Source organism: Schistocerca piceifrons, chromosome 2, assembly GCF_021461385.2.
Source record: "Schistocerca piceifrons isolate TAMUIC-IGC-003096 chromosome 2, iqSchPice1.1, whole genome shotgun sequence".
Taxonomy (NCBI): domain Eukaryota; kingdom Metazoa; phylum Arthropoda; class Insecta; order Orthoptera; family Acrididae; genus Schistocerca; species Schistocerca piceifrons.
In genome coordinates this window covers 313,257,357-313,280,385 of record NC_060139.1, presented here as the reverse complement: position 1 = coordinate 313,280,385, position 23,029 = coordinate 313,257,357, and the positions used below count along the sequence as shown (strand labels likewise).

The following is a 23,029-nucleotide window of genomic DNA, read 5'->3' as shown; positions in this document are numbered from 1 at the left end:
CTACCAGGAACCACTTTCATTTATATGACTGTTAACTTTCCTCTGGTTGCAGTTCCTTTGAATTCCATTGCAATGAAGGCTTTGCTTTCTTGTATACACAGTCCTTATGCAAGAAACATTTGTCCTGCATTGAATCTGAAAAATTTCATGACATCACACAGTGGCTTCGCTTTCTACATCAAGTGAGTTTTCATGATGATTAAAATTTTTTAGCATCTGTTGTAACAGTTTGTTCCGGAGTATGTGAAACTTTGAGTGGTCTGTTTAATGGTAATATAAAACACAAAAGATGTAGTTAAACACAGAATAGCTTAACCACTGGCTGAAATTTCATATAAATAATGTTTTCAGTTTGTGCATATTAGTCTTGCTCTCCAAAGTTAAATTGTTCTTACATTCATTACTAATCTTCATCTGACTGACTGCTTGTTATGTAAATATTGAGATACTTTGTTTCTATTAAATTTAAGTTACATTTCTTAATCATGCAATATACAGCAGTTAAATAAGCAGCAATTTGTTTTATCAATAAAGCAACTTTTGTTTCTTTTTCAGTACACCAACTGTGTCATCCGCTACAAATACGCCAACACGTGGCCGCAGCACAAGCACAGGGCGTGAGACATTGCCTCCACCTCCACCACCCCCAGTGGATGTCCCATTATCACCACCCCCAAGTGCAGGCCCATTGTCTGGAGGCGAGAGTGTTCCAGACAGTCCTGCATTGCAGCGGGCAGTTTCACCAGAACGACCACCATCCGATTTGCCACCCCCACCACCTTCACCTGATAGACAGTTACAACCAGCCCCTCCTGTCCCGTCTCCCCCACCACCACTACTTCCGATGCGACCGCCTTCACCGTGTGATGTGCCACCACCCCCACCCCCGCCGCCTCCTCCGCCTGTTATTGCTACTTCTAATGGGTTACCAAATGGCCCAATCTCTCCACCACCAGTGACAACTCCTGCCCCTCCACCTCCCAACTCACCACCCCTGCCAAATGGTGACATTGGGAAGTCTCCGAATAAACAACAGGTATGTATCAAAAAGTTGTAACGTGTGAAACTGTGTAAATTGGCTTAGACTCAAATATTTGTAAGAGTTGTCTGTTTATTTATTGATCCTCCCCTGTAATTAATTATTTCTAAATCATAATTCTGTGGTTTGTGAAGTAAATGTTCCTGGAGTTTTGGTTGGTGCTTATAAAAACTATATAGTATCAGTATTGCGAGGGCTTTACTCTCATTGTTAATGTTGGGCTAATTTTTTTACGGTTTATGGTTTCTAGTAGTAATATCATCAGGATAAACTTATGATAAAGAAAAATTTAACTCCCAATTGGGAGATATTCATGTGACTAATTAGCTACTTTTAATTTGGAAATTTAGACATTGTAATCTTCCATTGATAGTCTCAGTCGTTTGTCCATGTTTGGCATTAACGCAAAAGCTACAGATTTTTCTCACCAACAGCTGAGCAAATGTTCATGGTCCATATTTAAATTTACACAATAGAGGGAGATAAAAAAATAAACAAGAGCACAGACACAGTAAAAGCAGGATCCAAATGGGAAATTGTGTGAAGCTGTCCTTGAAGTCAACCATTGTACTATGGAGGATATTCTCCAACTGGGCGAGTGTAGTTTAAGTTAAAGCCATATTTTGGCGGTGGCTATTAACCTGCATGGGTAGTATGTTAATGGTCACTCTTACATAGGATGCGATAAAATTTGTTGCAGTAGAGTTTGTTTATTGCTGTGATGCTTTCCTTTAATGGCGCAAAAATGCCAGTGAAGTGCTGGAATTTGGGATGGTGGATGGAAGAAGAAAAAGAACAACAATGCAAAGCAGCTCACTGAAAAAGTATGAAAAAATGCTGAATACAAACAGGAACACAATATTATTAGTGCCAAACATGGTCCAAGATGTTGATGTGATCAGATCCAGATAGGAAAGGACTACAAAGGGATAAAATCACAATTCTTGTAGTTAGCATTATCTTCAGTCAGAGTGATATCCTAGACATTACGCCCAAAAAATTTAGTGTAGTCAAAAATGGCACCAAAATTCCACATCAAACAGTAGTCTTAAAACTATGCAACAGGTGTTCAACTTTCTGATGTATACCTTTTCAACTATTTGGAGCTGATGCCAGTAAAAATACAGGCACAGTCAGCCTGCCTGAAAGTCTGCCTTCCATAATTTTACATCACACTTCCTAGATGTTCTTTGTAATTCGTATTTGTCTCCTGATGTTTCCTACAGAACTAAGCTTCTTGTTAAAGACTGTAGTTTATTTATCTATTTGTTTATCAAATGGTGACAACAGCAGATATTGAGAAATGCATACAGTTTACAATTATACGTTTAAGGATTTAGGCACAAAGCTAATATGATAAAATTCTTCGAGTTAATAATTGAATAACACTAAAAGATGGACATTTAAACTATAAAATTAGGACTTTTAAGTAAAACAGATACATTTAGCTAGATTTACAGTTGTTGAATGAAGACAGTTGATAGCAGAGGGAGTGGCATTAACAGAATCACTGAATGGTCCGGGGTGCTGCTTTCTCAGAGGACAGTCTCTGACAGTATGCTGGATGGTTTGTTGTTGGGCCCCGCAATCACAGGCTGGAGAATCTTGGTGTCCCCACTTGTGCATTGAAGCATTGCACCTAGTGTGACCAGTTCTTATCAGTTGTGTCCACTCCTTTTCAGATCAAATCCTGATAGACTGGCACAGGGATCTTAAACACGTTGATGTTTTGTTGTTGCAGCAGTCCATCTCCTGCACCACTCTTCTTTCAGTCAAACTTCTTGTTGGTTTTATCCATTATGCCGCAGTGAAGTGCGTGATATCAAGCGCTCTGGAGGGAGTCATTGAAGACTGTATGAATTGGAGGGTCGTGGGGGTAGTCGGGATGATGCAGCTTCCTCCATTCACGATTGATTGCTTCTTGGCTTCACAGTTCAGGTAGTGGAATATTACTGGTGGTGTGCAGCCAAGACATCGGTGTGGATTTTAATTTACCCATAATAATTCTCATGGATTCGTTCAAATGTATGTCTAGTTACCTTGTATGTGTGGGCATACTGGGTCACAGTACTCAGTTACTAGGTATACTACTGTCAGAGCTCCAGTCCATAGATTGAAAGCTTCAGTATCCCTGGTTGCGCCAGCCAGTTTCTTTGTGATTTTATTTTGAGTCTTCAGCTTTTAGCTAGGGTTTTCCAGGAATTTTTATATGTTAACTACTTATCAAGTAGAACACAAAGGTATTCAGGCTGGAAATTGTGTCTAATCCTCTGTTGGCAGAAATTTACATTGGGCTGTTGGTTTGCTATTCTGTTGCTTAAGTGAAATGTGTAGACTTCGGTCTTGGTTGTATGTGGTTGGAATCTCCATGCTTTGTAATATGCGCTGAGATTTTCTTAGTCTGTAGACAATATAGTGTCTTCTCCCTTGAGTGTGCTGGTTTGTATGGCTGTGATAAGGAAACTGGTCCAGCAAAACGTTTTGCTAGTAGTGTTTGGCATGTCCCTGCTACACAGGTTGAAGAGCCAGGGTGCTAGGACAGATCCTTGGGGAAGCCCATAACATGCTGGACAGTCACCACTTTTCTCCAATGCTAACCTTGAAGTAACAGTTGGTTAACCTATTTCCCACAGAGGTTGTCAATTTCTTACTTTGAACATTCTTTTTTTTTTAGCTCCAGCAGTAGTACACGTAGCCACATAGTATCATATGCACCCGAAAAATTAACAAAGGCTACAGATGCCTCTAGTTTCTTCTGGAAACTTCTAAAGAAACAGAGATTACTGTATAATAGGTATAAAACAAGGTGTAGGCCTATAAATACAGAGATGCTGAATGAAACACATTTGGCTGTCAAGAGAGCAATGCACGTTGCCTTCAATGACTACCATAGCAGAATATTGTCAAATGACATTTCACAAAATTCAAAGAAATTCTGGTCATGTTATGGGCTGTTAGTGGCACCAAAGTTAGCATATGGTCCTTAGCAAATGAGACGGGAACTGATATTGAGGGTAGCAAAACAAAAGCAGAAATGCTTAACACCGTTTTCAAATTTTTCTTTACAAAGAAAAACCCAGGAGAATTGCCCCAATTTAACTCTTGTACAACTGAAAAGAAGAGCAAATTTTGTATTGGTGTCAGTGGTTTGGGAAACAGCTGAAATTGTTAAAACTGAACAAAGCTCCAGGGCGTGATTAAATCAGTCGGATTCTATACTGAATTTGCGGCTAAGTTAGCCCCCCCCCCCCCTCTTGTAACTATAATCTATCATACATTGCTTGAACAAAAAACCATGCCCAGTTCCTGGAGAAAGGCACAAGTCACACCCATCTATAAGAAGTGTAGTAGAGGTGATCCACAAAACTATCGTCCAATATCCTTGACATCAATTTATTGCAGAATCTTGGAACATACTCTGAGCTCAAACATCTTGAACAGAATGACCACCTCAGTGCCAACCAGCATGGATTTCAAAAACATCGATCATGTGAAACCCAACTCGCATTTTTCTCACATAACATACTGAAAGCTTTGGATCAAAGCAGCCAAGTAGATGTAGTGTTCCTTGTTTTCTGAAAAGCATTTGACTCAGTACCACACCTATGCTTGTTGTCAAAAGTATGATCATATGGGGTATCAAATGAAATTTGTGTCTGAATTGAGAACTTTTTGGTAGGGAGGACACAGCATGTTCTCTTGGATGGAGAGTCATCTCTAGATGTAAAAGTAACTATGAGTATGTCCCAGGGAAGTCTGTTAGGACCCTTGCTTTTCATATTGTATGTTAATGACCTTGCAGACAATATTAATAGTAAAATCAGGCTTTTTGCAGATGGTGCAGTTATCTATAATGAGGTGCTGCCTGAGAGAAGCTGCAAAAATATTTAGTCGGAGGATTTCAACATGGTGCAGAGATTGGCAGCTTGCTCTAAATGTTCAGAAATGAAAACTTTTGCATCCCACAAAATGAAAAGACATAATATGCTGTGACTGTCAATGAGTCACTGCTGGAATCAGCCTCCTTATATAAGCATCTAAGTGTAACACTTTGTAGGGATATGAAATGGAATGATCACATAGATTTAGTCATGGATAAAGCAGGTAGTAGACTTTAGTTATTGGTAGAATACTGGGGAAGTGCAATCAGTCTACAAAAGAGATTGCTTACAAAGCACTCAGAACCATCTAGAATATTGCTCAGGTGCATAGGACCCTAACAAAATAGGTAAATAGGTTTAACGTGAAAAATTGAATGGATACAGAGGAGGACAGCATGAATGGTAACAGGTTTGTTGAATCCACGGGGGAGTGTCACAGAGATACTGAAGGAAATGAACTGGCGGACTATTGAAGACAGGTGTGAACTATCCTGAGAAAGAATACTAACAAAGTTTCAAGAAACAGCTTTAAATGATTACTCTAGAGATGTGCTATAACCTCCTACGTATCACTCCCAGAGCGATCGTGAGAATGACGTTAGAATAATTACGCATGCATAGAGGCGTTCAAACAATAATTCTTCCTATGCTCCATATGTTAATGGAAGAGAAGAAACCCTAATAACTGGTCCAATGGGGCATACACTATGGCGTGCATCTCACTGTGGTTTGCAGAGTATAGACGTAGATGAATCCATCCTCAATGTAGGATGTCAAGGCTAGAACCTATTCACAGCAGCTGTGCTGGCTTCTGAACCCAGCCTGATATTTTGGAGTCATACAGTGGAACTTCAATCTTGTGCCATTTATAACTCAGTCTCATCTCTTTGCATGTATTTCTAATGTACTATATTCAGCAACAAAATCACTCACCAGCTTTTTAAATTCAGACACTGAGTCTTCAAGAACATGCTTGGTCATAATAGGGGAAGTGTTGCCAGTTTCTGGCTAGTGAGCTCATATTGGCTGGTGACTTGTAAAGTCATGCATTAGCGAATGCAGCCACTACACCACCCTAACAAACATAAAATGAGCTTACCTACCGGATGTGTGAAGAGAGGGAGCGGCCCTTCAGTGCTGGGGGAGCAGGTAAGGTGAAAGCATTTTGTGAAGAGCTGAAAATATACTTACCATGCAGATGATGTTAAGACAGAGATGTCACACAGAAATAGAGCAAGGGTTTCGTGATAGCACATTTTAAAGACTTTGGTGTTCAAATCTGACTTGATACAGTTCCAACAACTACATATTCTACTCATTTGTATAGTTTGCACCACACACTGTAGATCATAAAGAATGACAGCAGTGGTAGAGGGCATGAAGTGAACTTTCATGAACCATAACTTTCTTTGAAATTTTCATTTTACACAATATTCAGAAATTCACTAAGACAACTTCTAATAAGCTTGTAATGTCAGTTGTGGAAATACTCATTTTTTCACATTTTTCTCTCTCGTCAAGCCTAAAATAACACTATAATGGTGGTGAGCATATGAAGTGTGGCTCACAAGACAAGCATTAAACAGTAACAGCAATGGTGTTTCATTAAGCAGATGTCAGAGTTTGTGCTTACAGTTTAACCACTTACCTGCTGTGATGTTTTTGGCTTAAACATATTCATCAGTTTTTACTTTTTTTTGGGTGAGCACAAAGGATGATCGCTCAAATTAGCATGTTAAGAAAACGGCTCAATTACCTTGTACCCAGATACGAATTTAAATTTTTTTATTAGTTTTTACTTGCTGTTGAACCAAATTACTGCAGAAACATTGTATTGTACAATATTTTCCTTCACTTAGATAGATTTTAGACAAAGTATAGGAGAGGATTGTGGTTTTTAATCATAAATGCCAGTTACGTGTGTTTTTGCTCAAATTTTGGGGGGGGGGGGGGGGGGGGGGGTTTAACATTTTCCTGAACTTTGCATTTTTTAAGTCTGTACCACACGAAAATGTAAAATGGGGTTTCATGGTATATAATTCTGTGAAGGACAAGTCATTCCAGTAGTTTGAAGCACACACTGAGCAGTGCAAGTGGCCTGTAACTTGAGGGGTCAACAAATGGCTTTCTGGGCTTCAGAATTGCTAGTGTATGCTATCTTGAATTGTTGAGGCACTTCTTCAGTCTCGAGTATATCATTGTAGAATCTTTTCAGCCAAGTTCTTCCATGTTTCCCAATGTGTTTTATAAATTCAGAGAAGATGCCATCCTGTCCTGCTGCTTTCCTCATTTTCAGTGTTTTGATAACCTTACCTATCTCTTTCATCAAATTGGTCTGATAAGGTGGTGTTATCATGAAGGTAGCTGTTGACTTCATTTAGTTCACCCTTTATCATTTCTTTGGTGGTTGAATCAGCAGAGACCTTCTCAGCTCTTGATTTGACGTGTAATGCTAGTTCTGATAGCATTAACTTCGGTTGGTGATTGCAAACGATGGTTGCAGTGCTATGTTTTCTCAGTAACATCCACCCCTTTCTACTTCAATGAATGAAATTTAAACTGGAAGTAAAGTGCATCCATTTCCACTTTCCTACTTCATTTAGCTGTTCTAGTCTTTCTTTAGGTGTCTCAGCTTTTTCATTCTGTTGGTAATCTGCACACATCTTTTCTGTTGCGTCATCCCAGCAAGGGACGTAATGTTTCCTGAGCACTCTTGATACACAGCATTTGGCTGCCCCATCTCGTATAGTTCTCCACTTTTGGGGCTGTCGAACATAAGTTGCTATTGACCTCCTGAGCATTCTGATCCCAGTTATCTTTCCTGAAGTTCTATCTTGCCTTTTTTAATGGAATTCATGATACGTATCTGAAACTCTCTACTGATTATTGTAGGGTGGTATTCGCTCATTGGAAAGCTTTTTACGACTTTCTTGTATGACTCAAAGGAGATGTGTTTTCATCAGTGGAGAGAAGCACTGATCAGGATAAGAGCTTTTCTCTTTTTGCCCATTCTGCTAGTTTCTCCCCATTATCATCACTGTTTTTATAACCCCAAGTTGTGTGATAGCTGTTGAAATCATCTAAGTATATACATGGCTGAGGTACAGGGGGTAAGACTGGAGTGGGCCACTGGACTTTCAATTGTTCGTACACTGAAACAACAGTTAAGCTGATTAGCTCCAGATTGATTACTTCAATGCCAATGATCTCCTGGAAACTCACTCCCTTAATATGAAAGCTGCTATTTCTTACATATATGATAGAACCATGTACTGATGATGGCAGGTATCCTATCATTTTGTATCCTATGGGATTCTTGGAGAGCTAAGATACTGTTGTTACGAACAATGGCTAGTTTGCTCAGGGACTCACATTTCTCTTTTGATAATCCTTCTATATTTGTCTGTAAAATACGGATACTTGGTCCAAAATTTTTTGTCATATTTGTTAGTAGACTGTGGTTAAACGATTGATTGCTAGATGGTGTGGGCATGGCAAAGAAGCATGTGTATTTCTTTCTTTTGAGGGTCTTGAAGGTGCCTGTGTAACTAGGTCAACAAGACACGGTGCAGTTTTATGGTGAAAATAGTGGCTTTGTGATCTGAGAAAGCGTTAAGAAAAGCTATGACAGGAAGCAGTCTGTGAAATGCCCCTACTCTCTCCATCAAGGCGTTATTGTTAATGTGATAGAGAGGAGCCATTGCCTCTCAGTATCAAGAGCAAGCAAGCAAACTAATTATGTCGAATGTATAACACAAGAATCGGTGAAAATTTTGTAATCATATATACTTTTGTTAGATGTGTAGCCCTTGGCAAATGACAATTGAAACTGAGACAAACCCAAACATTTTAGATTGGAAGCAAAGTGCCAGAATCAAACTAATGAACGAACGTTACTTTGGCAGAAGCAACGTCAAATGTCAGTATCTTTTGAGGCACCTGAAGAATGATCTTGTGTAACTTGTAGGTCATCTACCTGTTCGAGGAAATGAAATGGTGTTCCAGTTTTTAAAAAACAGTAAGCTCCATGGCAACATTTAGGATAAAGCCCAGTGTGTAAGTCAGACAGATGAGAGGCTGCATCAGTGCTAAATCAAACATTTATCATGGATAAGTTGAACAAATTCATCCACATATGTAAAACGTGGAACGTTTCAAGAGTAAATGATATCCTTAAACAAATTTGGACATTTTGGACCTAAAGTGAAACATTTGAGTTTAAATTATTCAGAACCTGTGTGGAAACATGCCAGCTGCCCAGCACTTGGAGGAAGATGAAAATGCTTGCTATTCTGAAACCAAGCAGAGAAGCTAAAGATGATGGAACATTTAGTGATATATTTTTCCGTAGAGATTCTGACATTAGGCTGACTGACAGGTATGATAAACTTCTCCTTGTCCTATAGCTGACTGGTTTCTGCCATGAGAGAAATACATTGTATCATTTCCAAATAAAATGAAAACGGGCAACAGGCATGGCATTTGTAAACTTTTCAACTGTGTATTACTCTTCCCACAATAAACTGATAATTCTGTTATAACAGCTACTTCATTTCTCATGAGAAATGAAATAGCAGTTATAACAAAATTAAAGAAATTACTACAATCAGAGTGTAGCTTCCATACTTTTATTTAATATTTACCTAGTGATAATCAAACAAAGGAACATGTTCAAGTAGGTAACACTTTTCTCAAAACAATTTAAAGCTTTGCTCAATACTACATAGCAAATCAATGGTACCTAAACCTCAGAAAAATGACGGTATCTGCTTTACACATTTACTGCAGGCAAATCTCAAGGAAGTTTACAGTCTCGCAGAAATATCCATTATTGGAGCACGATCCTAGTCCCAACTACAGTATTTGGGACCAGGACTCCAATATACTTTGACAAGTCAGAGGTTAATGGCAGGCACATTGTACTATGATGGTTAACAAACACACCTTGGCCAATTAAAACATCAATTGGGAAATTTACTGCCTTAACAATTTGCTTATGCTGTGGATAAAGCTAGTCAGGTGTATGAATTTGCACTGGCAAGAAAGTAGTCTCAGCCCCTGGTGAAAGCTGGAGACTGGTAACTGTGTGCCTTAGACCAATCACAGCAGGAAGTTTTATTACTTTACTGATAAAATTCTTCATACCATCATTTGATTCCACTATAAGTAGAGCTTGCTGCTAGATACTGAGAGAATTGGGCCCATAAGTTGAGTTCCAACTGATGCTTTTACTATAAATTGAAATTTATACAACTGGTATTTGTTCAGTGTCCTCAGAATGGGTGAGCATAATGAAACACAGCTATTCTCACGTAATCTTTCTTGATGCCGTGGGAAATGCACCAGGGAATATATTATTTTTGCAGCCCAGTGGAGAGGATGGGGGCCCATTTCTAAGGTTTCATCTGTTTAGTGCCTTGGCAATGTGTTACTTTTATTTCGTCTTCAGTGACACATTCATTTTAGATTTGCATGATACATAAAAATGACGAAGACCAGTTGTACCACATGGCTTTGGAACAAGGAACAGGAGAGGAGAAAGAATGGTACAATTTGCTCAAGAACATGAACTGAAAATAACCAACACCTTCTTCAGGAAAAATCAAAACCTAGGATGGACTTGGCACTAGAAATCAAAACTTACGATGGACTTGGCGTCCACCAGATGGCAAGACAAAAAACAAAATAGATTACATTCTAATGTACAAACAAAACATAATAAAGAACATCCACATAATCTCACAATTAAAATGTAGCACAGACCATAGAATGGTGTGGACAAAAATAAAATTTCCAAAGAAACACAGGAAAAGCAAGCAAACCAGAAATAGAAAAACTGAACAGAGACAAATTTAAACAAGAACTACAGAAGCAACTACAACAAGCAAATATCAATACAAAACAGAACACTCAAGAAATGTATAACGCACTAGAAAAATGCGGATACGAAGCCCACTAGGACACTAGTAAAGATGAGCAAATGAAGAAAAGTCAAAGCAAATTAAGTCAGAGTAGCGTACAGCTGATTGACCACAGATCGACAATGTTAATAAGTGATATATTTCAGACGGGAATAAAGAAGAATACCCAAAACTAGACTAAATAACAAAAAGGAAAATATGGAAAGATAGATATCCACAAGCACCGATAGGCAACGACGAGACAAATACTAGAACAAACAAATTCATTAGAAAAGCAAGGATAAGTGCTCAGGGCTGGAAACTATGGATACTAGGAACGGAGAATCAGGCGGGATAACATACAAACACAAGAGAGGATATAATCAAATCAGCAGTGGAATTTGATAAAGCAATATACACAAGTTCTCTACCAAACAAAGCGACAGACCACAACACTGTCGGTCTAGACCCAGACACCACTGAAACCATACCCGCTATAATACACAGTGAGATTAGAATAACCGTCACTGAATTGAAAAATGGAAAGTCACCTGGAGAAAACAACATACACAATGAGCTCTTAAAGAAGCCCAAGATCTCCTAACACCAATCATCACACAAGTATTCAACAAAATCGTACAAACTGAAGACATTTCCGACCAGTGGGAAAAAAGTAAGATTATAGTTTTGCACAAAAAGGTGACATGAACAATTATAGACCCATAAGCCTGATGTCTAACCTTTAACAAAAACACTAGACGAGAGCCAGCCCTCAGAACAAGCAGGATTCCACAAAGGATTTAGCACAGTGGACCATATTCAAACCATTAATCAGATAACGGGAAAATCTGAAGATCGCCATCTCAAAATATACCTTGCTTTTGTTGATTACAGCAAAGCATTTGATACCATCGAACACCCAAACAACTTCAGGCACTAAGAAATCAAGGAGTAGAAGCAAAATTACTAAGAAACATTCAAAACCACAGCTTCACTAGAGTTAAAACCAAAAAGACAGGCCAACCTTTCCACGTGGAAAGAAGAGTTAGACAAGGGGATCCCATCTCCCCAAAACTATTTACCTGCATACTGGAGAATATATTCAGGAAACTAAAATGGGATAAGAAAGACAGAATATGCCACAACGGCAAGAGACTAACAAATTTGAGGTTTGCTGACAACATAGTCCTCTTCCCCAAAACTGCAAGGGAATTACAATCAGTGATCCAGGGGCTTAAAACACAAAGTAAGATTGCAGGACTCACAAGGAACAAATCTAAAATGCAAGTAATGACAAATGAATTAGAAAACCCAATATATCTTGAAGGAACGGAACTAATGTATTCATCACAATACATATACCAAGGCCAAATAATTTCATTTATCAACAAAATGGGAAAAAGAAATAAAATGAATAGTTTCCTTAGCTTGGAAAGCTTTCTGGGCCTTAAAGTTAATATTGCCCTGAATAGAAGGCTCAAGATGTAGGCACTTGAAAGCTGCGTTTTTCCAGTGTTGTTAGATGGATGTCAGACATGAGCTCTCAAAGCCAAAGAGAGAAGCACGGTACAGGTGTGTCAAAGGAAAATGCAGAGGAAGATCCTCGACACCTCTCTGAAGTACAGAATATCAACCACATCGATACACAAGATGTCAGCAACAATAGACATAGCAGAACAGGCTGTGAAGATCAGATGGAAATGGAGTGGCCATGTGGTGAGGTTGCAAGACAACGGATGACATGAGCTACCACATGGGACCCATATCAGCAAGAGACTCCCAGGAAGACAAAGACACAAATGGTCAGACTTACTCAGAAAACAAGCAGGAATACAGTGGACCAGCATGGCAAAAAATAGAAAGGAGTGGAAAGAACTAGAACTAAGTGATAAAGCGTAATTCCATGTGTTTTGTGCATTAAAAGCCATACCCTCTTAAGCGAACTAGCTCACCACGTGCGTCTTTAAAAGCAGCTACCCCTTCTTTTAAGATGCCTTTACCCTCAGTGAGACAACACAGGCTATTTTCATTCATTCATCCATTTGTGATACTCTTGGTATGTGTGATATCACAGTTACCAAAATGAAAAGTTAGCATCATTGTCTGTTACGGTTTCTAAATCTCTGTGGCTTGACTTGTATTGCATAAATATGTTTGAAAAATTATGAATATTTTTACAGGGTGCTTCCCCTTGGTCACATTGTTAACCATAATAATTTTGCATAATTATGATCAGTTTGCTGAATTATACATCTGGCTGCCTGAACCATAAGATTTAATTTTCAGGCTAGTCACCATCTAGTCCCCATTAGTGATCCAGTCTATTTAGGTCTTCAAAAAGAGCTAGATGTTAAAAAAAAAAAAATACTAACATTAAACAAATACATGTTCAAACTGATTTCTCTGAAGTCTAATTAGGAAAAAACTAGAAATCTTTTCTTAACCCTACCACTCCTACAGACGTGCTTTGTGCATTCTATGCAGTGTGTGGCTTTGATGAGGCGGAACTGGTCACCAAATGCTGCTACCTATGCTGAGAGATGGCATTGAGTGGAAATACTGTTCCCCCTACTCCTTAAGTGCGTATTATATTTCATTTTTGTTCACCATTCTACCTCGGAAATGTTTTGAGCTGTGTTGGTGTTGTATCCTGTGTTTATTTTTGAATAATTCTCTTCATAGCTTCAGATAACATATTAGAATGGGATGGATTTTTATAACTTAATTATAATTACAATAGAAGTTAAAACTAACAAATTTTCAGAGATAGGTGCAATTAGAACCACAGTGAACTTTAATTATTTTATTTGTTTCATGATTATTTTGTGAACTCTTCTTTCTATCATTAAATTTAGTCTCTACTTGGAAAGATTACATCTCATTTGTTTCTTTTGCCCACATGAAAAAAAGACATACATATGACGTATTCAACCACAGTTCACACACATTCTGTTGACTGTCATTTTGATGATTGTTATTATTTAATAATGTGTAACTTTGTAGATTATTTCCACATCACCACCCAAGATGTCACCACCTAAAGCTGAAAATCAGATCCGCGCAAAAAATCCAAATGTTGCTCCTGAATGTGACCCAAGAAGTGATCTCCTCAAAGCTATCAGAGATGGTGAGTATAGTTACTGACAGGTATGAGTTTAATTATTGACAGTTTTGTTTGTTTGGTAATGACACACATTTGTTGCTGCACTGGAAAATTTCTTTACTAGTGCTTCAAGAGAACCATCTCGTTCATTCATTATATTTTGTTTTTGGATAGAGTTCATAAAAAGCATATTGTACTGGAAAAAGAAACCCCAAAATAAAACAGTGTAAAATCCAGGGTGGACTGTAACAATATTATGAAAATGATAGTTGCTACTCAGAATATAGTGGAGATTCTGAGTCGTGGATAGGCACAGCAAAGGAGTGCCAGAAAGTGAACTTCCGGCCAACAAGGCCATTGTTGGATGGAGGCACTCTCTCTCTCCCTCTCCCCCCCCCCCCCCCCCCTCTCTCTCTCTCTCTCTCTCTCTCTCTCTCTCTCTCTCTCTCTCTCTCTCTCTCTCTCTCTCTCTCTCTCTCTGACTGGTGAGATATAAGCCAATAACTATATTGTCTTTTATCTCGGCTGCCATAGGTCAGGTGTGTGTGTGTGTGTGTGTGTGTGTGTGTGTGTGTGTGTGTGTGTGTGTGTGTGTGAGAGAGAGAGAGAGAGAGAGAGAGAGAGAGAGAGAGAGAGAGAGAGAGAGAGAGAGAGAGAGAGAGAGAGAGAGATATATATATATTCTTGGTCGGAGTAGCAACTATCCTTTCCATAATATTGAAACCTCCAAATATGTGGGTATTATGCAAAGAAACAAATTTATCCGAGAAAAAATTGTGAAGTTGATAAAAATTGTTGTACCTTCAATTAATGGAAAGCAATTGGAGGGAGGGGATGTTTCGCTTGTGGGTGCATTTATTTAGTTATTTTGAAGGAAATATTCACCCCATCAGAATGCTAACAATAAGACATAAGCACAGTGTATCGAAATTTGAAGTTGTTTTCTGCTGTTACTTTAATTTCCTAATTATGATTCCACATATTTTTTTCTAGAAGAGGATAGTTGCTACTACATTTATAGAAACCATTTTTAACCAGCATCATACATATATAAAAAGATTCACAAAAGAAGAGGAGAATTGTCTTATGCTTAATACTGTGTGGAAAGTACTATACAGAGACAGATTAGCGTATTATGGTAGTTAGAACTATAAAATAATGTTTGTCACTGGAGGAAAAATTCTGCTTACTTTTCTCCATACTATAAAACATGACTCTCTCTCTCTCTCTCTCTCTCTCTCTCTCTCTCTCTCTCTCTCTCTGAAATCGAAAGTGTTTGTATGTATGAGAAAGTTTTCCTGGTGTCACATGATCAACTTCATTTTAAGAGTTGATTTTTTTTACTGATGTTGCCATTGATAGAGGACCAGATAAAATTTAGTCTTATACAAGTAGTATACACTTTGAAGTTATGTATAAGATACTAGATTGAAATTTTCACTCTACAGCGGACTGTGCGCTGATATGAAACTTCCTGGCAGATTAAAACTGTGTGCCAGACCAACACTCGAACTCGGGACCTTTGCCTGTCGCGGGCAAGTGCTCTACCAACTGAGCTATCCAAGCACGACTGGCAGAAGTAAAGCTATGAGGACGGGGCATGAGTCATGCTTGGGTAGCTCAGTTGGTAGATTACTTGCCCGCGAAAGGCAAAGGTCCTGAGTTCGAGTCTCGGTCTGGCACACAGTTTTAATCTGCCAGGAAGTTTCAAGATACTAGATGTTATAAAATTAGGTAATGTCAGGAATGTCTTCATGAGACGAAATTCTGGTACCATCAGTGCACACAGAAAATAATAAAAAACAATCCTAGCTTTCAGACCTATTAGTCTCGTCATTTCTAACCTTATGCAACGTATCCCTTTTCTTCGATAAGAAAGGGACTGATAGTCCTCGGACTGGAAATTTGCTGCCTTATGGCAAATAATCATCATCATGTTTTCTGCTATATTAGCAAGTCCTTTGCCTCTCCATTTTCTGTGATCCATTGCTTCCTTCTTAAGGCTGCTGTATGTTGTACCGTCCATCACGTTATCCAGTATCTGAAATCTCTTCCTTCCCTTCTACATAACCTTCTAAAACCTTTTTTTATCCGTCGTCATTCTTTCTTAATATATGCCCAATCCAATTTCTTTTTCTTTTTTATTACATCTAGTAACTGTCTTTTCTCTCCCACTCTTCTCAGTACCTCTTCATTTTTTACTCTGTCCACCCAACTTATTCTTTCCATCCTCCACCATGTTGACATCTCGAAAGCATCCACTCTTTCTTCCTCAAAATCCATGTTTCAGCACCATATAGAACAACACTCCATACAAGACATTTTATGAGTCTCTTCCTGAGTTCTCTGTCCAGACTGCTGCAGAAAATTCTCCTTTTCTTATAAAATGCATCTTTTGCCATTGCTATCCTTGTTTTAATTTCTGTGGCGCACTTCAAGTTGGTGTCCGTTCTGTTTCCAAGATACTTAAAATTTTGCACCTGTTCTAATATTTCTCCATTCAGCATAATTTTTATTTCATTATTTCCTCCTAGTGCCAATACTTTTGTTTTCTTTGTGTTAATTTTCATTCCATATTTTTTTCTGTTAGCTTCAATGTTGTCCACCAAATCCTGTAATTCTTTTTTCCCTGTGGCTAGAAGGACCATATCATCAGCAAACCTCAAACACCCTACTCTTCTTCCTCCAATTTCTATTCCTTTGTCATCTAATGAGCATTGGTCAATCATTTTTCGCAAGTAGAGGTTGAAAAGGGTAGGTGATAAACAACATCCATGTCTTACTCCTTTTCCTAATCCAATCCAGTTTGTACTTTCTCCTCTCACTTTAACTGAGGCTTTTTGGTTAAGATATAATGAGTTTACAAGTCTTCTGGTTTTCCAGTCCACTCTCTTTTTCCCTCATTATAGCCGCCAGCTGGTCCCAAACCATATTGTCAAAAGCCTTTACTAGATCGATGAAGCACATATATAGGTCTCTTCCTTTTTCAATAAACCTTTCTCCCAAGATTTGTAAGAGCCCTGTTGCATCTCTGATGCCTGTATTCCATCTCAAGCCAAACTGCTCCTCACCAAGATTCTCCTCCATTACTTTTTAAAGTCTCTTACTAATTATTCTTACCATCACTTTGGCTGCATGTGAAATGAAGCTGATTGTCCTGTGCTCACTGCATTTCTTGGTTCCTTGTTTTTTCAGTAATGGAATCATTACTGTTGTCAGAAAGTCCTCAGGCCATTCACCACTGTCATATATATTTTGTTACATAACCTCAATATTTCTCTTATTCCATCTTGATTCAAGCATTTTAATATTTTCCTGGTATCGTATCTGTACCTACTGCTTTGCCATTTTTCATTGCAGTTATGCCAGACTTTACTTCTTCCATTATGATGGTTGTTGCTTTCTCGTCATCACTTACACTGTTGAGTGATTAAAGTTCCACAGTTTCTGGTTTGCAGTCTGTGTCATATAGCTCTTTTAAAGATTCTTCCCATCTCTGGAGGACATCATCACGATCTTTGTACACTACCTCTTCGTCTTTACTCAAAATTTCCATAGTGGCACTTCCTGCTCTATTTTGATCCCATGTCATAGTCTTTACTCTGTTGTATAGTACCTAATATCTTCCCTTCCTGTCCAGTTCTTCAATTGCATCACATTCCTCTTTTAGCCATTTTTTCCTAGTCTGCTCTGTTTCTCTTCGCAGTTCATTATTTAACCTTCGGTACATCTTTCTTGCATCTTCAGTGTTCTTGTGTTTAAATTTTCTTCTCTCCTCCATTTTTGAAATAATTTCTTGTGTGACCCATGGTTTTTTGCTCTTTTCCCTTTCACACGTCCTATATTTTGCTGTCCTGCTTTGCTGATTCCTTTTTTCAGCAGATTCCAGTACTCATTGGCATTATCAGATGGTTTTTTTGTCTCATAATGTGTTTAGAAACTCACGTGACAGCATCTCTGTAATTTGTTCTTTGTTGGGTCTTATCTTCTCTAAATCCCATTTCTTCACCATGGTCGCCTTCTTCAGTTTTTTATGGCAAGTACTGGCCAGCTATTCTCACACCTTGTATTGTTATAGTTTAACTTGTGCTGGATTTTGACCAGCTTCTTAAAATACTTGTCATTGTCTGTATGTGTCTACAATCGTGAAATTGCACTTCACTCTTCAGTTACAGGCTTCCTATCATACTATTCAGAATGAAAATGATCTTTAGTCATGATGAGCAACTGTTCTCAGAGTTGTCCAGAAACATTTTCTCCCCAGCATGTGACACAATACAGTATATCGTGATTCCACAATCTTTTGACCTCTAGACTTTGTACGTTAGTGTACTCACGCACTTGTTCACAAAGGATTAATGTACTAGTGAAAGATATGTCCCATATGAAGAAATATTAAGGAAGAAGTTATTGTATTTTGTATTAGGAGACTGGTATTCAGATATTGGTTACCTGTTGACGTAATTACATATTACATTCTGTGTAAGACGTGATATGTTAGAGTTTGGACTGCCTTAACACTTGTTTGAATTTATGCTAATTTTTTTCAGGGATCAAATTGCGCAAAGTGGAGAAAATTGAACAGAAGGAGGTAGAGCGGGTCAATGCTCTCCATGATGTAGCATCGATCCTTGCACGGCGAGTTGCTGTAGAATTTTCGGACTCTGACTCTGCGTCAGAGAGTGAATATGACAGCGAGGGTTGGGGTGATCAAGAGACGAGTGCGTGACATCGGCGGACTGACAGTGGTCAGTCTTACCGCCAGGAGGATCCACCACAGGTGCCACCTCCTCCTTCACCCGCTGAAACGGCTCCAGCAGTCACCGACAAGTGATATCACCATGTGGTACAGAGGCCAGCACTCTGTGGAGTGTAATAGCTTGGCTGACTGCTCTCTTTTGAAGAATGTACAAGTAAAATTTGCTGAAGATTTCTCAAGAGCCTGTATTAATATTTTGAAGATCATCAATTTTATGAGGAACTGAATATTTTGCAAATTTTCAGATTTATGATAAACTGGCAGATGCACAGTTAAAAATTCAATATAAACTGGTTATTCTTGAAAATACAAAGTTTCTTCATTGGATGTAGAGGATAGGGTCCTCCCTATTAATTTAAAAAATAAAATAACCAAATGAGTCATTGTGTTCACTTTTGTTTGTTAATCAAATAAAGAGAAATAAATAAACGACCCTCATAATTGTGATAACAAATGAAACAGATTGACACGAAATGTTAACGACTGCTTCAGCTCCTTTCTTTATTGAATCCATATCGAGTGCTGGATTAATGCTTGTGTAGTTCCTAACAGTAAGAAAAATATTCAGGAATAAATGAACAGTCAATGTATGATCTATTCATAGTTCAACCCAACACGGTTCATTTGGATAAATAATTTATGCAAGTGCGGGTTTTAGTTCACTCCCCAGAGCTGAATAGTGATATTCACAAACTGGAAAGGCATCCAAGACATTTAGCAAAGAACGGTGACATTTGAAAAATGAAAAACACATTCAGAATGGCAGAAAGCACAATGTTTTCTCTTGTCACAATCCCCAGTGGCTGTACAGCATTGTTCTTGGTCGATGATGCATGGATTGTAGAGCCACTGATTTTTAGCAGTATCATTGCATATATCCATTTGCTCAGAACAGGATCTTTAGTATATTTCCTTAAATATCATAGAAATATACTAATGTGCATTGCTTTCTAACATCTGTGAAGGAAATGTAGTTGAGTATGTACATTATGTGGTGCTAATCACCCAGTAAGCACAATACTTTGCCTTTTTATTTAATGGAAAAATTGTACATGTTGACTCTAAAGGTGCAAAATTGTTTCTAAAACTTAGTGATAAATATCAAAGAAATGGAACCATTCGCTTGTTCAGCTTTCTACATGTGTATGAGAGCAGCCTAGTGCAGCATCAGATGTGATGGGCTGTGCTGAAAGGAACTCCATTTCAACACCCACAGTGGAGTAGTCCTACTACACAAAGTACTACACTGTTGTATCGAAATATGCAATTAAACCATGTGAATAACAAAAAAACATGGATCACTCAGAACAGCTGTAGCAAAGTAAAATGCTGTTTCTGAATACCACATATGTGCTGTGATTTTAGTTTGTATTTGTAGGTTTATTGTGGTTATAGAAACCAACAAAGGTTGGATGTAGGTGTTAATTTTGTTCCTTTCTCATAGACCATCACTGCCAGGCAGTGCTGCATTTTACAGTTGATAAAAGAAAGGTGGGTGTTGTATCCACTATCCTGTATTTACTTCTTTTGTACAGTGTTCAGATTTTGTTTGTAATTTCCAAGGAATTTAATTCATAAGAAGTTAACAGTGCTATTAATACTGTAATATTAAAATAGGTATAGTAATATTTTTCCTGACTTTTGTTAGATTTTATCTGCTACATAAAACAGTTGTAATGAAATATACTATATACTTATATTAATACAAAATGCATGTATGAATAGTTGTGGATTGTGCTTTTCCTGAACTTTGTAATGATTGTAGTAGTAGACACTCTGTACAATGTAAAAAGACATTTTGAAGCATTATGTACATTATTAAGAAATGTAAGATGTGCTGATGGATGTGCTGATGGTGTGTGTGTGTGTGTGTGTGTGTGTGTGTGTGTGTGTGTGTGTGTGTGTGTGTGTTTTGTGAAGTATTCCTGTTCGAGTGAACTGTAAGAATATACCATAAATGCTTTTTCAAAACAAAAAATTACTTTTGACTGGCTGATTCATGTTAGTAAAAGATTTGAACATTTGAGGTTTCTTTTTGGATATTAATTTGGTGTTAACTTACAAATAATGACACTTGTATTCATATAATTCAATATGTGACAAAAATCTCTACTGCTTTCCTCAAAATAATTTATTTAATTGTAGGTAGTAGATATAATTCCAGCTGCACATATTTTGAATTTCTGACCTAACAAGAACTGGCCATACTCACTTCCTGATGCTCAGCTGTGCTCAAGTCTTTCTCATTATATATTGCTATCATCTGCTACAGAGATTGTTTATCTAGGTATTCTCAGGTGCTTAGTTACCATTTTTTAAATACTATCTTGTTTCCCTTATTCGTATTCCTCTTTATCTCTTCCATCCAATGCATATGGATTTGTTGCAGTACCTGGTGAACTTGCCATCTTTATAAAAATGTATCAGCCATGTCACATTGCAATAGTTTGGCAGTAAAATATAAAACTTCCATGTTATTAATTGTGATCTACTTGTTCAAGAGTTATGTCCTGTACTTATATTCAGATTTGAAAAAAAAGTGTAAAAGACACATTCAGAATATTGCATGGTGTAATTGCAGTATTAGTGTGGCCACTGGTGCGTCTGTGCTTGGCAGTTGAATAAAAGTATTGAGATAATGTTTGTAACATACAGTTCTTTAATGGTGATGTTTATACATCTCGAGAATAATAAATATTCTTTACTGATACAGTAGAGGTTTTCATTTGCTTATTTGACGCATTTATTCTATTCTATTTTTTTTTGTTTTTATTACCCACGATTTATGACCACAGTTACAGGTTCAGGGAGTAATTCATTTCTGTAATGCACATTTACCTGTATACGCTGACAACTTTGTAAGGGCCTAATTGCTCTGTTTTAAGTTGTGAGTAGTGTGAAATTCAGAATATTCATGTGCACTGCCAACATAACTTGTGTGTTGTTATTAGGGTGAAAAGTATATTTCATAAAAACATTTTGCATAGAACACAGTTCCAAGATTACAATTCAAATAATTTTTCACTTTCAAATTTGACAAATGCCTCAGAAATTCAGTTACAAAAGGAGATGTATACAAAATCATCATAAAAATTACTTTTTGATGATGGACCCTTGTTGTCTACTTTGACAAAATGATCTATAGATTTGAGAGCTATATTGTAATATCGTATAGTAAATACCACACACTTGTCTCGGATAACAACCCTCATATGGCTGCAGAGCAACATCTATACAAACTCTGTGCATATATGAATATCTTAAAGTAAAGTTTCCTGATTTTGAAATACTTGCTGTGTAAATTATCTTTAAGTTTGTATTGTAGATTTTCCGATAGATACGTCTTTGGTAGTCTGTACAGTAGCAGGAAGTAATTACAGCAGTGAACATTACATATCCTAATGGCACAAATATTGACTAAAAGAAATTACAGCTAGACTGAAATTGAAAGAGCTCAGTTTGTGCTAGAAAATTATGGAAGAGGTATTATTATTTGAATATTTTGCAGAAAAGGTCTTGACAATATTGTAGATATATCAACACAATCATTTCTGCAAATAAATACACCACCAATAACTGTTGATACATTTTAGCAATAACTGAATGGGGAAGTCTGCATTTTATAAAACCAACTGAGGTAAAGGTCTACCCATTCCATATCACAGTGTTCAAAGATATATTACACTTCATGTTAGGATTCTTTCCATTTTTCCCTTTAAGAAACAAAAGAATGTCTTTGAAAAATGCATTTGATGCCCCTACATCCATTTATAATAAACACGAAAGTTTCCTTCACGACAAAACTGCAATACTTTCTCACAGTAGATGTGATATTCTGCTTCAAAATGTAATATGATCATACACAATGACAGTCATGATAAAGTTGAATAAAACTGGGGAACATGGTCAAAGCTATTTGTGCTGTAGAATGGTGTTCAAATTGGTGCTCTAGACTCTGAAGAATGTCCTCAGGTATTGTGTCTGTTGTCAGCGGTACCATTTGCTGTGCGTCCCTTATTACATGTACTGACCTGTTATCTCTAACTACATTTCATACTTTTGTCCCTTGGAGAATTGATGTTGTCTCCATTGCATCTTCAGAAGACAGAGTGCTGGGTTCCAAGCAGAGCTCAGCTGAAAATCAGTGTCATGGTTAATAAGATTCTCCGGAACCTTAATCTCAATAGATTCTTGGATGACAGTATCCCAGTATCTTGATGTCTGTGTTAAAATCTTGGCTTCATTATACTTCATAGAATGGTGGAATTCTAAACAATGCTCTCAGTGTGCCTTTGGTACTCTTTGCACCTCATGACAATGGTCCTGGTCCTCTGACTGATGTATGCC

The 23,029-nt window shown here is 37.7% G+C and overlaps 1 protein-coding gene across 2 annotated transcripts in view; it reads left to right on the top strand.

The window, feature by feature from the left end:
- Positions 1-21,392, top strand: part of LOC124776459 (wiskott-Aldrich syndrome protein family member 3) — a 284,918-nt gene extending 263,526 nt beyond the window's left edge. For both annotated transcript variants that reach the window (XM_047251468.1, XM_047251467.1), the window contains 3 exons: positions 556-1,036; positions 13,824-13,947; positions 18,474-21,392. In XM_047251468.1, the coding sequence (XP_047107424.1) occupies positions 556-1,036; positions 13,824-13,947; positions 18,474-18,652 (784 nt within the window). In that variant the 3' untranslated portion in view covers positions 18,653-21,392. The remainder of the gene's footprint in view (positions 1-555; positions 1,037-13,823; positions 13,948-18,473) is intronic.
- Positions 21,393-23,029: the final 1,637 nt, after the last annotated feature.